Raw genomic sequence first — 15800 nt, 5'->3', positions numbered from 1 at the left:
AATATGGGACCCTTGTTATCTTTTTTTGTTAAATTAAAATAATTCTCTATATATTCCAGGACTTTCTACTGTGCTTGTCTGACTGGCTATGGTGGCCAATACTGTGATCCAATACCCAAGAATCCTTGTATACCCAGTCCATGCAGGAACGGTGGAACATGTCAAGTAAATGGAAAGTAAGGAGTTATATATAGTTATAGGAGCAGAGTTCTCATGGAAGCCTATGGGAACATTTTAGTTTGCAGTGGAACTTTGCACTATACTATTGTTATAACTATACCAATTTGAATAGGAATGGCCTTCTTACTTCCCCTAGTCTTACTTTTTCAGATTTTTACATTATTATGGGATTTCCATATTCGACCAGGGGGGAAGTAAAGAAGTGTTCAAAAGAGTGCTTGATCATATCGTGTACCATGTCCTTCATCCAGTTATCAGTCCATGTTGGGTATTGGCTTAATCATATGGCGCGCCGTGGATTCTTAGTTTCAGGTAGAGCAAGTGGTACAGGGATATTGTACAATAAACAACAGGTCCTTTCACCTTGTTCTCTTCTGAAAACAAATACATGGTTAACTAATCCCATACCCAGCATCGACTGGTGACCGGACAAGAAGCCATTGTTCGCCATATGATTGTCTTTCCTCTTCATGGGATAAATATGCAAATCTTATTCTATCCTAAATAATTCGCTATTTCTTGAAGTGATTATGCTTTTTCTTGTCCAGTAAAACACTTTTGAACCTAATCGTCTAAAAATAAATCTAACTCGCTATTTCTTGAAGAGATTATGTTTTTTCTTGTCCAGTAAAACACTTTTGAACCTAATCGTCTAAAAATAAATCTAACTCGCTATTTCTTGAAGAGATTGTTTTTTCTTGTTCAGTAAAACACTTTTGAACCTAATCGTCTAAAAATAAATCTAACTCGCTATTTCTTGAAGAGATTGTTTTTTCTTGTCCAGTAAAACACTTTTGAACCTAATAAATCTAACTCGCTATTTCTTGAAGAGATGTTTTTTCTTGTTCAGTAAAACACTTTTGAACCTAATCGTCTAAAAATAAATCAATCTTTCATCATTTTATTTTATTCTTTTTCAGCTCTTTTGTCTGCTTATGCAGATCTGGATACGGCGGAAACTATTGCGACCCAATACCAAGAAACCCATGTATCCCAAATCCCTGCCAGAATAGTGGAACTTGCAATGTTAACGGATTGTAAGTAATGATATAAGAGTTTAAAAAATTTGAGGAGAATTAGCCAGTTAGATATATTGTTGTGTATTGACATAATAGGGCGCTCACTAATGTCTTTTTTGCTTCAAAAAAGGCTAGATAAAAGCAGTCATTGATTTCTAACTTTAAGAATCTAGCGAAGATGTCCCAGAATTTGTGAGAATTTATCAATGCAAGTTGGCTTTATTCTCTCGGATGTAGAATGCTAAACGCATAGACCATTGGTTTCCTACTATTATGCTGGTATCAGAGCAAAGTCGTGCCCTTGTTATTACTCCTTTTATTGAAATTGTAAAGGGACTTTATGTATGGACACCCTGTATAGTAAAATATCTTTACTAAAATAATTCTTTGAGGGATAATTGTTTTTTCATGGTAGGAATTAGGAAAACCCTAACACAAAATCTCAAAAGCTGGCAATAAAAATTCTATTTCTTTCAAAGGACTTTCTTCTGTTATTGTGTAACTGGATGGCAAGGGACGACGTGTACAGTAAAAACTCCAAAACAAAACGATCCGTGCACCCCAAGCCCTTGTAAAGGAGGATGCCTATGCAAACCGTCTTGTAGACATTCCGATGGGTATTACTGCCAGAGCACCAATGGATTACTCGGAAAGAACTGTGGCATACGTGAGTCGATTAGATTACAAATGAGATGAGATTTTTGAAGCTCCTGCAAAGCTTGAATGAGATGTTTAAAAAATGGGATAACATTACACTCTGTCAAGAACTTTTTATTGAGATTTTTTAAAATACTATTTTTATAAAATTTCACAAAAAAATGGTAAAAAGTCTCAAACATATAAATCATTACGCGGGCTGTAACTGCCCCACTGACCGCTGTTTGCCAACCACTGATTTAGAGGCTCCCAAAATTCAAACAAAAAATATGTCTGCCTTCCAATGATAAGAGCTTAATGTGTAACTTATCGTAAAACCATTTTTCCATCTCTTTAGCTGCTCCGGTGGTTAATTGTGGCAACAATGCAATCACTGTATCAATCAATGCTGCAATAGTTGCTCAGTACGACGGAGGCATAGGGGGCTACAAAATGTTCATGTCGCCTAGCCATGCCATGAATCCGGCACCTACATGTCCAGCTACAGGTAGTATACCAAGTTTCTAATTGAATTTGTAAAGATGATAGGTCAGCACATTAAACCTGAAAATCCTCTTGTTTATGGAGGTGGTTTGCAAGTTAATTGCTGCATTCTCGACTTTTGGATTAGTGCAAAATTGCTAGATCAGAGCAGTGCGATCCGTGCATTGATTTTCCCCGGTACTAAATTAATGCAACCGCACTAGAACAATGCAATGTATCAACTCGACTCCCAGGCAAAAGGACATCCCCGACACCGATATCGCTTCAGTGTAACGCCCTTCCTCGTCCAAAAGATGGGTTGACATCGTGTTTCGACGGCCACTTTTTTTGTTGAAAGATTATGCATAGGGCTGGGAGTTTCAGGGAAAACACTTTAACCGTTAACCGGGTGAAATTAACCGGTTAACCGCCGCGTGACATCTGACGTAATAATTTATAATTTCAGGTCGTTACGTCACAATGCTATAAAGCAATTTTGCATGTTCTTATCCCGGTATCGCTTATTAGAATTATTCATGACTCGAGATAGTTTCATGATTGCTCTGCTGCAATAGATAGGCAGCGTGGTTCGGGCGTGTGGAAGTATTTTAGAAAACCTGATTCCGTTGTTAAACGTCATTTATGTGACAAATTATCAGTGTTCGATGTGCAAATTTTACTTATATCATATAAAGAAAAACGGCATCAACTGCGCACTTGTTGTATGACATTGAATATCCGATTTTGCAATATAATCGTGAACAATATATTTCGAAATCGACCGAAAACTGATTCTAAATTCATCATTGTTAAATTTCCATAATCAGCAATCTTGGTACTTTCGTTCTTTTTCACATTTATTGAGTCCTTACCCACACAGTTTGTAATATTCTTTTGAATAAGAGATAAATTTGCGATGACGTAATCAACTAATCATATTTGAAGAAATTGTACGGTATGAAGCTGATTTGTACCTGAGATGTCAGTTAACGGTTAAAATAAATCGTAACCGTTAACCATCTGAAATTGGTTAACCGGTTAACCGATTAACCATTCCCAGCCCTAATTATGCAAGATCACCATGAAAGTCCCGCTGTTTTGAGAGAGAGTGACCTACTTTCTATCCGAAGATTTTTTTCGAAGATTTACATTTATATTGTACTATCTCAGAGATTACGCAAAGACATGCAATTTTCAAATGTCGGCTTGCATTGGCGTGGGAGTTAGTTTAAATCCAGTAGAAAAATGAGTTGACCCTGGTAGGCATTTAACAAATATGAAGCTGATTTGCTGATTCGTTAACCATCTGAAATTGGTTAACCAGTTAACCGATTAACCATTCCCAGCCCTAATTATGCAAGATCACCATGAAAGTCCCGCTGTTTTGAGAGAGTGACCTACTTTCTATCCGAAGATTTTTTCGAAGATTTACATTTATATTGTACTATCTCAGAGATTACGCAAAGACATGCAAATATGTCGGCTTGCATTGGTTTGCGTGGGAGTTAGTTTAAATCCAGTAGAAAAATGAGTTGACCCTGGTAGGCATTTAACAAATATGAAGGGGTTTGGGACTCGGGTCATCTAAGACAGTGGTTCTCAACCGTGGTACACGCAGTGGTGAGCTGTAGCCGGAACGCACCGAAACGGCGTTCTGGTTGTCGGACATTTCATTGCGTTTGCGTTCCTGTGGTTAAAATAAAATTATAGTACAAGAAGTCTAGTTTCTCTGGTTAATGTAGTTACGAATTTTTGTTACATTATAATTCGTAATTCTTTTTACATCACATCGTGCAAATAATTAGTACAAAAGTAACGTGTAATAATAGATAATTCCCCGACCTTTGATCCCATGGAAATTCATTCTATACCTTTCTAAAAATAACATTTGTATTGATTTGTTATAAATATTCTTGTAATTCTACAGACATATTTCAGATAATTTCTCCATATTTCATCGACTCTATCTTAAGACAGTCAAAACATTTTTGCGAATTAGGTGCGTTCCGGTTGTTACGATTTTCCAGCTCATCACTGGGTACACGTACCACTAGTGGTACGCGGAAGCTTTTCAAGTGGTACGCGAGCAGATTGAATTATTGCAACAGTTAACTTTTGAGTTGCTTAAATATGGCGACAACGGGTTTATAGCACTAGCAGCAGTTCTTGTCTTGAGACCGCCCTCGCCCGCTACTGCCCACCTAAAACGAAACGAGCAATAGACAAAGCCTTTCAGCCCTGACGGCAATTAACGCAAATTCTCGTGATTTTGCACGTAATTAATACGTTGTTACTGCATAAAATAAATACGTTAAAACTTTGCACGAAGATCTAAAATGGATGTAGTGCCACATAAAATACCACCATAGCGAGTTTCTTGAGCCATTGTTCCTCACCACAAAAAAGGTTCTGTCGGTGGTACGCGGCCAGAGTAAAAAGAACAAAAGTGGCACGTGGCCAGTAAAAGGTTGAGACCGCTGATCTAAAACAACTTAATGACACAGAACTAGATCCATCTTTGTGCTAATGTTGCTGTACGCTTGAAAATTTTTTCATTTACAAAATTTATTTGTTTCAGTACAAAATGGACAGTACATATTCACACTTCCTCTTCCGTTCACTGGCTGCGGTTCAAGGGTCACCCCTGCTGCAAATGGAAAAACTCAGGTCTCAAATTATATCTGGATCAACAGACTTATTGGAAATGGTTTGGCTGATATGCCGGTGCCCATCATTCATTTTATTTGCAATTATGAGAAACAATATAGTATTGTTACATCAATGAGACCAAGGTACGTTTTTTGTATTAGTTAGCAGTCTCCTTAAAATATTGAAAGTCCATGCTTCTGAAAACAAGTACTGGATAACTAATTCCATACCCGAAATGGAATGGTAACCGGACGAGAGGCCGTGATTCGCCATATGATTAAGCCGTAGTATCTGCTTCGCTCTCCCCTGAGATAACTATGTAAATTCTAATCTAATCCAAAAGGCTAATTTTTTTCATGGAATACTTAACCAGCTAGAGCAGTGGTTCTTAAACTTTTTGAGCCGCGCCCCCCTTTGAAAAATTTGACATACTTCGCGCCCCCCCTCTTTTTGCTTTGAAAAAATGCTTTTGTGATGGACAAGTTGTTATATATTAGGATGGCGCTATAACCGAGTGTTGGTCTCATAGCGTCATTGCTCAGATTGTTTAGGCATAAAACGCTTCGGAGTACATCTTCGCCATTCACTGTCGTATGTATAAAGCCAAATAGTGGTTGGTCATCATACTTTCTCGTTTTTCCGCTCAGTTTTCAATACTTGGCAAAGTCAATCTAATTATTAAGTAAAACTAAACAAGCAATAAACCTATGCTTTAATGTTTTTTCTGCTTAAACGTTTACATAAGACACGTAAAATTTCAATCAATTGTTGTCGCTAAGGCGTTTGCGATTGCATTTTGTTCAAATCTCCATTGTTTACGTCAGCGTGGCGTGTTATTTAAGCCCTAAAAATCTTGATTTCGGTGTTTATTCTTCCTAAATCCGAAATTTCCCTCGACATATTCTTGAGCCGCGAAGACTATTATAATTACTTTTTTTGTTCTCGAATGGAACCATAACACCTCTGAGGAAAACGAGTTAGTTTTTATTATAATCATCAGCGACGAGATGCTAACGATAGAATAAAAAAGTGAACCCGTAACTTAAAATTTACTAAAAATAAAACGGAAAACGCCATGAGTTTTGTTTTGGGGTGGACCGCGTCAGATTAAAAACACTTTCTTGGACATTGAAAATCTCATAAATTCCTTGTGCGTGCGGCACACCAGTAGTTTTCTAAAACCACAGACTTGATATAAATTTTTACTCCTTGGGATCGCAGACTCTGGAATATCTGTAACTGTGATATCTTGAAATTAATCGAGTGTCGGCATTGCGATAGAGCGGAGTAAGAGTTGCAGGGACAGCTCATATTGGTGAAATTGGCAAGAATAAAAATCAAAACAAATAAAGCAACCATTTTAAATAAGTATATCAATCATGGATTGAATATTTTATTCAACAGAAAAACCATTACATATCCGTTGAAAAAGTCGGCTCTTTTAACGACTGGCGTAATCTCGAGGACTGACTCAAAAGCCGTACAGCGTGGGTTTCGTTTCGATGAATATGTATTTTTCATCTACTAATATATATACTTTACATGTATTTTAATTGTACTAAATTAAATATACTTTCTGGAATATTATACCAGATCTTTCTAATGACGACAACGAGTGCAATAAATATAAAAACTAAATATAATCGGGCAGTTGATCACACTTTATTATGTCCGCGGATTGGCGTGGTATTTTAGATAGGTAATGAGTTTATTTTGTCGTAAGTCACCGCAACCGCGAGTTACCTTGAACACAAATGACTTAAAATAGAGAGACATCTTGAATTATTGTAGTTATTACGAGACAGAAAAATTTATTATAACACGAAAAAGCCGGTATTTTTAACGAACGCGGAGACCGTTTCAGGAGCCGTTACATGTAAATTTCCGATTCCATCTTGTGACCTCTCGCGCCCCCCCTGAGAGCATCTCGCGCCCCCCAGTTTAAGAACCACTGAGCTAGAGCTTAACCTTGTTATCAAAATTTTTTTTTTTATAGTTTGGAGGCTAGTCGTTGAAATGTGTTTGCAATTCGGGCTAGCACATGAATATATGTTAAAAAAATGTTCAATTGCATTGTTTCAGCCTGCACAGTTTGCTGGAGACTAAAATAAAGTATAAGGTTTACATATTTATTTTGGGGGAGAGGAAACCCGATAAGACGGCTTATCCATATGGCGAACTACGGCCTTTCGTCCCATTACCATTTCATGTCGGGTATGGGATTAATTAGTTAGTTATTTGTTTTCGGAAGCATGGAATTGATGGTGGAGGAAGCCGTAACCGACCAGCGGTTACGTGAACCACCCTACGACGGCAAGGAGTCCAGCAATCCTCTCGCACATATCCATCTCGCATGGGATTCAAACCTGCGAACCCACGTAGGGTAAAAAGAGGTGCGGTTATTCCTAACGCTTAGCACGATGAGCCACACCGCCGCGCAAAATTTTCATTGTTTTGCAATCAAATGCAATTGTTAGATTTTATATCGTGTATGTTTGTTTTATTATGTTTTTCAACTGTTTTTGGTACTGTTTGGTGTAAGTCTTTTGAGTTTGTACTAAGTTATGCTCATCCTCTGTGCATTTTGTTTGTTGGTTATTGTTTTATCTTTTGTATTATTTTCTTCTTCACTGGAAGGTTACTATCATAATAATTTTTGGAGTTCTATTTATGAGTGAATTAAGATCAAGAGTGGTTACACAAATTATACCTTATGCATCCTGTAAAATACAAATTTGTCTCGGTGCCATATATACGTTAACTGTACACTAACCTACTGCCGGTGCCTCAGTTGAGCAGTTGCCATGGTTACTTGCTTGATGGTGCTTGGAGTCTTATCTTTATATTAACGACAGTCTCTGGATTTCCCAAAAATCCTGTGGATACTTGAACGTTTCCAATTTACAAATTTATTAGTGAATATTTTGCTTCTCTATTTATATTCATTTTAAGTTTTCTATTTTATCTTTTTTTTCATACTGTGTTAGACCCCATCTAGGGCGTCGCTGCTCAAAAACCAGTACTGGTTTTTCAGCGTTTCCCTACATCCTGAAACGCTATTCTACTTCGTATATGTACCTTGTGTATTTTCAACATTGGTGAAAAAATACAAATTGCTTGATTGATTGAATCATGACATAAATTGTTCTTTTCCAGCATTGATACCCCACCCACCATCATCAGCAAGGGTTCAAGAACAAATACTGCTAATATCGAGCTCTGCAAATCTGGTTCCGCATGCCCGAACAAATGCCCAGTTCAGTTTTCTCTCACCAATGGTGCTATTTACACTGTGGGACAAAAGATTCATCTACTTTTCACACCAGCGCAACAGGTAAGCGCATCATAATTGCCAGACAATTTTGTAATGTAAAGAAACAGTTTATTCTTTTTTATTTTTATTACGCAAGTTTTCGTTACATCGAAAACTATCTTTCAACTTTTTTTACACGTAGAATGTAGCAATAACTTTCTCAAAGTATAAATATTGAGAAAATTGAGGCCTTTCTTGACGAAGTTCAGATTTGCCATTAAAAAACCTAATATTAAATAAATTGTAATCTTTAATGTTATTTGCGAAAAAATCTTACTTTTCCCTCCAGGGTGCCACTTTCAGGCTGCAAGACCTTCTTCTATCATGTTCTTCTGCCGCAACAAACCCTGCTACAGCACCAGTTAACCTCATTACTGCTGGCTGCCTTCCGATCGGATCCAACAAATATCTTCCTACAACTGCGAGACTTTTCAGCACAGCAGTTTGTGTTTCTTTCCCTGTGCCTATGATTGCTGGATGCCAACAATTTTACATCCATGCAAATCTTCAGGCATGCACTGCTAGCGTAAGTAACGCTTATTTTATATATAAAGCAGAGCGAAAGTTTTTGATTGGTTTCAAAGTTTGTGGCATTTACACTTTTAGTCTTTGTCCAAATGAGCTCAGATACTTGATGTAAATTAGAAACAACGATCTTGAACTTAGCTGCACTTTCAGTCAAGAGGTGGCTGGTAGGTTGAAGATATCTGTGATCCACAAGGCCACCACCTCACCCTTTATATAATAAATGCAAAACTAGAATTCGGTTGGAAACCGAAGACTTATCGATCGAAGGGTTAGGGGATCCCTCAAAACAGTGGTCTTACTCCATAGTGACACAGTGTGTACCATCACTAATAAATTAATAACTCTCTAATTATACGACATAATTCATCCAAAATTGATAGGCTACTGATCCGAGCTATGATGAATGCACATGCAAAATTTGGAGCAGATTCAACCTCGCTTTCGTGAGATATTGCGTGTATCTAACAGACAGACAGACAAACAAACAGACAAATACCTATCAACATACTTACCGATCTTAAGATCGATAAGTAACAATATATATCGTATCGATAAATTCCTTTGGGATTTTAAGTTTTTTTAAGTTCTTATAGACACTTCATATTACAACGGAAAATCATTTTGTTACAGGCCTGCATTACGGCTTATGGACAATGTAGCACTCAAGGAAGACGCAAAAGAAGTGAAGAGACTTCACTTGAGGAGACTAGCAAGATAGAAATATTCGGACCTATATTCGTAATTGATGGCAAATCTGGAATTGCAACTGAAATCATGTACCCTGGTGAAGAGTATGTGAACAGCACTGCGACTGGGGTTCTGATCTTGAAAAGTAAGTTGTATATTTTCTCCGTTATCTCTAAACCAGGGGTCGGCAACCTTTTGTCGCTCGCGGGCCAAAATTAAGGTTGCAAGTCATTGGCGGGCTGCACATATTTTTATTAACGGATGGTACTTTTTATAATAAAAATCAGGCAGTGATACATCTCTCGAATAGAATATAGAATTATTTCCTCATTGCATCTCATAAAATTCCATTTGAAAATTTTCAGCGCCATTGAACCCTTTGCACTTAGCACCAACTTTTCTGCGTTTTGTTGCCATTTGCTTATTTATAATTAAATTATATGCTCATTAAACGAGTGATTGTGAATTATATAATTGTTAGTTTATAATATAATTTAGTCTAATGAATATATTCGTCAAAACTGGTTTTGTTAACTATAATATAGTGAAGTGTCGCGGGCCGGATTAGAGTGCTCCCGATCCGGCCCGCGGGCCGTAGGTTGCCGACCCCTGCTCTAAACTGTGTGGGTTGTAACTGTATGCTAATGACTTTAGTTGTTTGAGAGTGTAAACTTTTTTCTGTTTTGGATAAATGATGCAAAATTAGTGGATATTTATTTCATGATACATTACCCACCGATCCTTTTTTAAAAGGATCGCGCGGCGGTGTGGCTCAACGGGCTATTATTCTGCGTGGGTTCGCAGGTTTGAATCCCATGCAGGGATGATTATGTGCGAGAGGATTGCTGGATTCCTCGCCGTCGTTGGGTGGTTCACGTAACCGCTGGTCGGTTACGGCTTCCATGCTTCCGAAAACAAACTATATAACTAATCCCATACCCGACTTGGAATGGTAACCGGACGACGGGCCGTGGTTCGCCATATGGATAAGTCGTCTTATTGGCTTTCCTCTCCCCAGGGATAAATATGTAAATCTTATCCTAAAAAAGCTTTTTAAAAATTCGTTTCGCAGGCCGCATACCATTTTAAATTGGTACTTCTCCACGGGCTGCACAATTTCTGCATGTGGGCCGCATTTTACCCACGGGTCACAAGTTTCACACCCCTGCTTTAAACTGAAGTTTTTTTTTATCCACGAATCTGTTCGAACCCTGGAATTCCGGATTTTGTTATTGCAGGGGTATGGAATTTCCAGTGACACCCTGCTGTTTCAATTTCTCCTCGAGATAGCCTTGTGAAAACGAACAACATTTATAGCAATATAGATCTAGCTCAGTGTTTGTCACGATTTTTCCATGAATATCTTTCTACTTGTCTTGTTCCATGTCAGTAACCTAGTCGCCGTAATAAGCTCTCTTCGTTATTCCCACTCTAAGTTGACCTGGATTCAGACAATTGTGAAGGATAAATTAATTTATAGAAAATGCAGATTTGCATCTAAAAGCATCACAATCCTACATAGTTAAGATGCTTCAGGCTAATTATCATACTTCTTAAATCTTTCATACGTTTCAGACGACATCCCAGACGCCGGTGCCACTTCAGATACAGCTGGCCTTCCACTTCATATCGCACTTGGTGTTCTTCTCTTCATGGCTGTAATTATATTTTCTGTGCTAGTAGCCCACAACTGGCACTATATTAACGCCCATTGTGGTCGTAAATTTTAATTTTTGATCTTGATTTAACATGAATTCTTCTGTGAATTTTTTGTTTTAATTTGTGAATATTTTCGTTTTACTATTTTAAGCTCGGTTTCACTCATTTTAAACTTTTTTTTATTCATTTATAGTCTTATTTGTGTTAATCATGAAATGTTTTCTGAATAATATGAACAGAATATTGTGTTCTGAAACAATGTGTCCTTGTTTTCGTGTTCGTGGGTTAGGTTTATGCAGATATAGGGAGTTGCTCACCTGAAACTTCGGCATGGCACGTGTCGACGAAGTGTGCAAAAAAGTGAAATTGCTGTAATATTCGCTATTTGATTAAGATTCACAGGTACTTTGTAAACTATATATTATTTACATTAGTTATCCATCTTGCTTTTCTCATCAAAATGGAAGGAAAATTCGCCCAACTGACCACTAAACTAAACTGGAATTAATCACAAAGAATTTGAAACTCGAAATTAAGGCTATCCTTGAAGAAAGTATTAGAGACTTGCTGGAGGATTCAATAAGTCAGCATGGCAGGGAAATGTCGACACAGATAAATGAATCTGTCATGAATAATACTCAGCAAATGACGGAAAAATTGGAAAATATGTTTAAACAATGTGATGACCTTGTTGAGAAGTTTTCTAAGGTGACAACTGATTTTGAGAGTCTGCAAATGAGCAACTCCAAATTAAACAATGATATCCGGGCTGTGCAAGCAAGCCAAAATTTTATCAACGCTGAATTCGAGTTGCAGAAAGACTACATAATGAAACTGGACCAGATGGTAAAGGACTTGTCAATAAGCAATGAAAACCTTTTGAGATTGTGTACTTTTCTGCAAGAACGGTTCAGTCATGAGTTTGAAGATCTTGCTCAGTATGTTCGCAGAGAAAATCTCGAATTACGTGGCATTCCTTTTATTGAAGGTGAAAATACTGACAACATCATCGTAAAAATAGGTAAATTGCTGGGCATTAGTGTTGAAAGGCTCGACATCTCAGTTTCACATCGGATTCCTAGAAGAGACAGCTCCAAAACTGGTCCTATAATTGTGAGATTCACAAACCAAAACAAAAGGAATGAATTGATATCTAAGAAATATGAAACTTTCAACATAAAGAATTTTGGTATCCCAGGTATGAGTTCATTATATATCGATGGAAATCTTACCAATTATCGGAAAATCTGCTGTATAATGCTAGAGTGGCAAAAAAATCCAGAGTGTATGAAAGGCTCTGGACCACAAATGTGAATATCTACATGAAAAAATCTAAAGATAGCCCTAGAATTCCTATTACAAAGCAGTCTGACTTAGAAAAATTAGTGTAGATTGACTCTTCGTATGGGCCTGTGTAATTGATATTAATTAATTTGGCAAAATGGCTTCCCAGCAGTTTTGCTGCATATGTTCCAACATCATGCTTTATAGTTGTAGTATAATTTGCCCTGATTGCTTAAAAACATTTTTCCCTTTTTCTTCTTGTCCATGCATAATAGACAGAGAATCGGAATCAGATGCCATTCTTGATATTTCAGATTGTGATTTTTACAATGTTAAGCCATGCTTGTCAATTGAGAGTGTTAGAGAAGTTCGAAATGTCTTGAATTGCTCTGGTACATCAAAAAATCAACTAACTTTAGCTCACTTCAATATTCGTTCAATTCAAAAGCATATTGATGAGTTGTCAAACATTATATATGAATTGGAATCATCCCCCACCATAATAGCACTTTCCGAAACTAAACTTAAAAAAGACCCCATAGTAAATATTGATATAAATGGTTATGATTTTTTCCACACACCAACAAAAACTAATGCTGGTGGGGTTGGAATGTATTTTAAGTCCCATCTTAATCCTACTCTGATTCATAAATATATGTTGGATGTCACTGATTGTGAGCAGCTTTGGGTGGAAATACCCACTCATATTGAAAATTCCTTGCCAATTATTATCGGTGTATTGTATCGACATCCTGGACCTAATCAATCATCTTTTATGAGTGCACTCAGTAGTACACTCTACAATTTGGTTCTTGATAAGAAAAAATTTATAATTCTAGGTGACATTAATATTAATTTGCTGCGCTCCTCAAACTTCACAAAAAAACTTTTTTGACATGCTGAAGTCCCATGCCACAGTTCCATTGATAACACACCCGACGAGAACAACTAGCTCTACTTCTACCTTATTAGACCATATGTATTCTAATATATTTGAAAAAGATATATTGTCATTTGTATGGCAGACATGTTTGACGGACCATTATTCTATTTTTTGCCAAGTTCAACTTAACCATGCTCTGCCCCTGCACCAACATAAATTGAAGCGCGATATGAGCAAATTTGACTCAGACAACTTTGTTAGGGATGCCCAAGAACTCATTCACTCTTATGAGATTCCTAGGACAATTAACACTGAAAACTTCAATTCATATTTTAATAATTTTGTCTCCAAAGTCATGAGTGTGTGCAATAAGCATGCGCCACTCAGAAAATTAACCCGAAAACAACGCCAACTTGAGAAAAAACCCTGGATCACCTCGGGCATTCTACGCTCAACTAAAGTGAGAGATAAGCTGCATAAACCCCACTTTATTACCGGTTAGAATGAACAAAAACAATATTACAAGAGGTATGCTAATAAGTTATGTCATTTAAAAGATAAAGCCAAAGAGATGTATTTTGCTGATTGCTTCAAAAAAATATAAATGATCCCAAGAAGACCTGGAATATGATCAATTCCCTAATAAATTCTAAATCTAACAGAGACCCCCCTAATAGACTCATCAATCAGTACTCAGGGGATATTGTGCATGACAGTGATAAAATGTCAGCAATGTTTAATAATTACTTTTCAAAGATTGGCCAAAATTTGTCATCAGTATTTGATGATACGAGTGATAATGAGCACCTTAAATTTATGGGTAGTCCTAACATAGTTCATGGAAGAGGCCTCAGTGATTGATATTGAAAATATCATTAATTCTTTAAAAACAAACAAAGCAACAGGGTTTGATCATATTCCAGCTTATCTTGTGAAACTCCTCTGTAGTACCATTAGTCCTGCAATCTCTCAACTTTTTAATCATTCTGTGCGTCTTGGTGTATTTCCTAATCATCTTAAAGTGGCTAGGGTTGTCCCTGTGTTTAACGCTGGAAAAAAAGAAGATGTTTCAAATTATCGTCCCATTTCTATTCTTTCATGCCTTTCGATTATTTTTGATATTAGGCTAATGGTTGTGCGCCTTCAAAATTTTCTAGATAAGCATTCTATTATAAATTGTCATCAGTTTGGATTTCGGAACCATCACTCTACAAAACACGCAATATTAGATATAATTTGTAAATATTATGAAATCATAGACAAAGGATTGGTAGGCTGTAGCATATTTTTGAACTTGAAAAAAGCATTTGATACTGTGAACCATAAAATTCTCATTAGCAAACTAAAACATTACGGAATTCGTGGTACAGCAAGCAAACTTTTTGCGAGTTACCTAGTAGGTCGCAGCCAATTCGTGTGATTTTCTGGCGTAGAATCTCACCGTCAATCTGTTTCTGTGGGCGTCCCCAAGGGTTCTGTGCTTGGCCCAAATTTGTTTCTAGTTTATATCAACGATGTAGTAAATTGCACCCGGGCTTTTGTGAAACTCTTTGCTGACGATACAAGCGCAACCTCAATATCTTCCAATATAATTGATTTATCCAGCCAAGTTGAGCAAAACCTGAAAAATATTTCTGTTTGGATGAAATGCAATAAACTAACTATAAATCCAGTGAAAACTCAAGTACTCCTAATTAATTATCGCTCCAAAATTCCACTGAGTCGCAATTTTACTTTGAATGGTACCAAATTGAAAATTCATGATTCAGTTAAATATCTAGGGGTATTTATTGATAATAAACTAAAATGGGATGATCACATAAATTGCCTTAAATTAAAGTTGTCAAGGGCTGTGGGAATCATGATAAGGTTGAAAAGATTTAATCCTAAAAAAGTCATGAAAACTGTTTATTTTTCTCATTTTTATTCCCGCATGCAATAGGGAATTGTGGCATGGGGCTCAGCAGACAGAAGTAGGCTTCAATCTATATCGGTTTTGCAAAACCGAGCTCTTAGAGTTATGGCCAACACCCCGCTGCGTCAAAGCATGAGTTCTATTTATAAGCGTTTGAATCTTTTAAAATTAACTGATGTGTATATTTATGAAGTTTCCAAATTGATGTATCAATTTAGGCATAATATGTTACCAGAGGCTTTCAATACACACTTCACTGATTGTGGTGATGTCCATCCATATAACACTCGTTTGGCATCTAAAGGAGCATTTTTTATTTCCCGAACTAATCTCCAATTTACCCAAAAGTCAATAAAAATTGCTGGCCCCAAAATTTGGAATGATGTGCCTGACATTTTCAAAACATATTCTTATAAAAAATTCAAAATTGAACTCATGAAACACATCATCGCAAAATACTAATTTAATTGACATTTTATGGCTAACTTTGCCTGTTTGAATAGGGAGATTTCAGTCGAGAGATCATTTTTATCCTGTTCTTTGTCTACCGTCATGGAGATTATC

At 36.9% G+C, this 15800-nt stretch overlaps 1 protein-coding gene and 1 long non-coding RNA gene across 7 annotated transcripts in view; one reads left to right on the top strand and one right to left on the bottom strand.

Annotated features, from left to right (window-relative positions):
• Window positions 1-11415, top strand: part of LOC120332574 (uncharacterized) — a 30234-nt gene extending 18819 nt beyond the window's left edge. For all 6 annotated transcript variants that reach the window (XM_078119605.1, XM_078119604.1, XM_078119602.1 and 3 more), the window contains 9 exons: window positions 60-176; window positions 1101-1217; window positions 1679-1866; window positions 2194-2343; window positions 4897-5110; window positions 8124-8301; window positions 8570-8806; window positions 9439-9640; window positions 11071-11415. In XM_078119605.1, the coding sequence (XP_077975731.1) occupies window positions 60-176; window positions 1101-1217; window positions 1679-1866; window positions 2194-2343; window positions 4897-5110; window positions 8124-8301; window positions 8570-8806; window positions 9439-9640; window positions 11071-11225 (1558 nt within the window). In that variant the 3' untranslated portion in view covers window positions 11226-11415. The remainder of the gene's footprint in view (window positions 1-59; window positions 177-1100; window positions 1218-1678; window positions 1867-2193; window positions 2344-4896; window positions 5111-8123; window positions 8302-8569; window positions 8807-9438; window positions 9641-11070) is intronic.
• A 2769-nt stretch (window positions 11416-14184) lies between these two features.
• LOC144431262 (uncharacterized) lies at window positions 14185-15594 on the bottom strand. The gene is made up of 3 exons (XR_013479887.1): window positions 15489-15594; window positions 14715-14942; window positions 14185-14370 (listed from the first exon to the last, which is right to left on the bottom strand). It is a non-coding gene; the product is annotated as an uncharacterized LOC144431262 (long non-coding RNA).
• Between the last annotated feature and the right edge of the window lie 206 nt (window positions 15595-15800).

The sequence above is a fragment of the Styela clava genome, chromosome 13 (assembly GCF_964204865.1).
Source record: "Styela clava chromosome 13, kaStyClav1.hap1.2, whole genome shotgun sequence".
Taxonomy (NCBI): domain Eukaryota; kingdom Metazoa; phylum Chordata; class Ascidiacea; order Stolidobranchia; family Styelidae; genus Styela; species Styela clava.
Note: the sequence above shows the minus strand (reverse complement) of the source record. Positions and strands in the feature narration are given on the sequence as shown.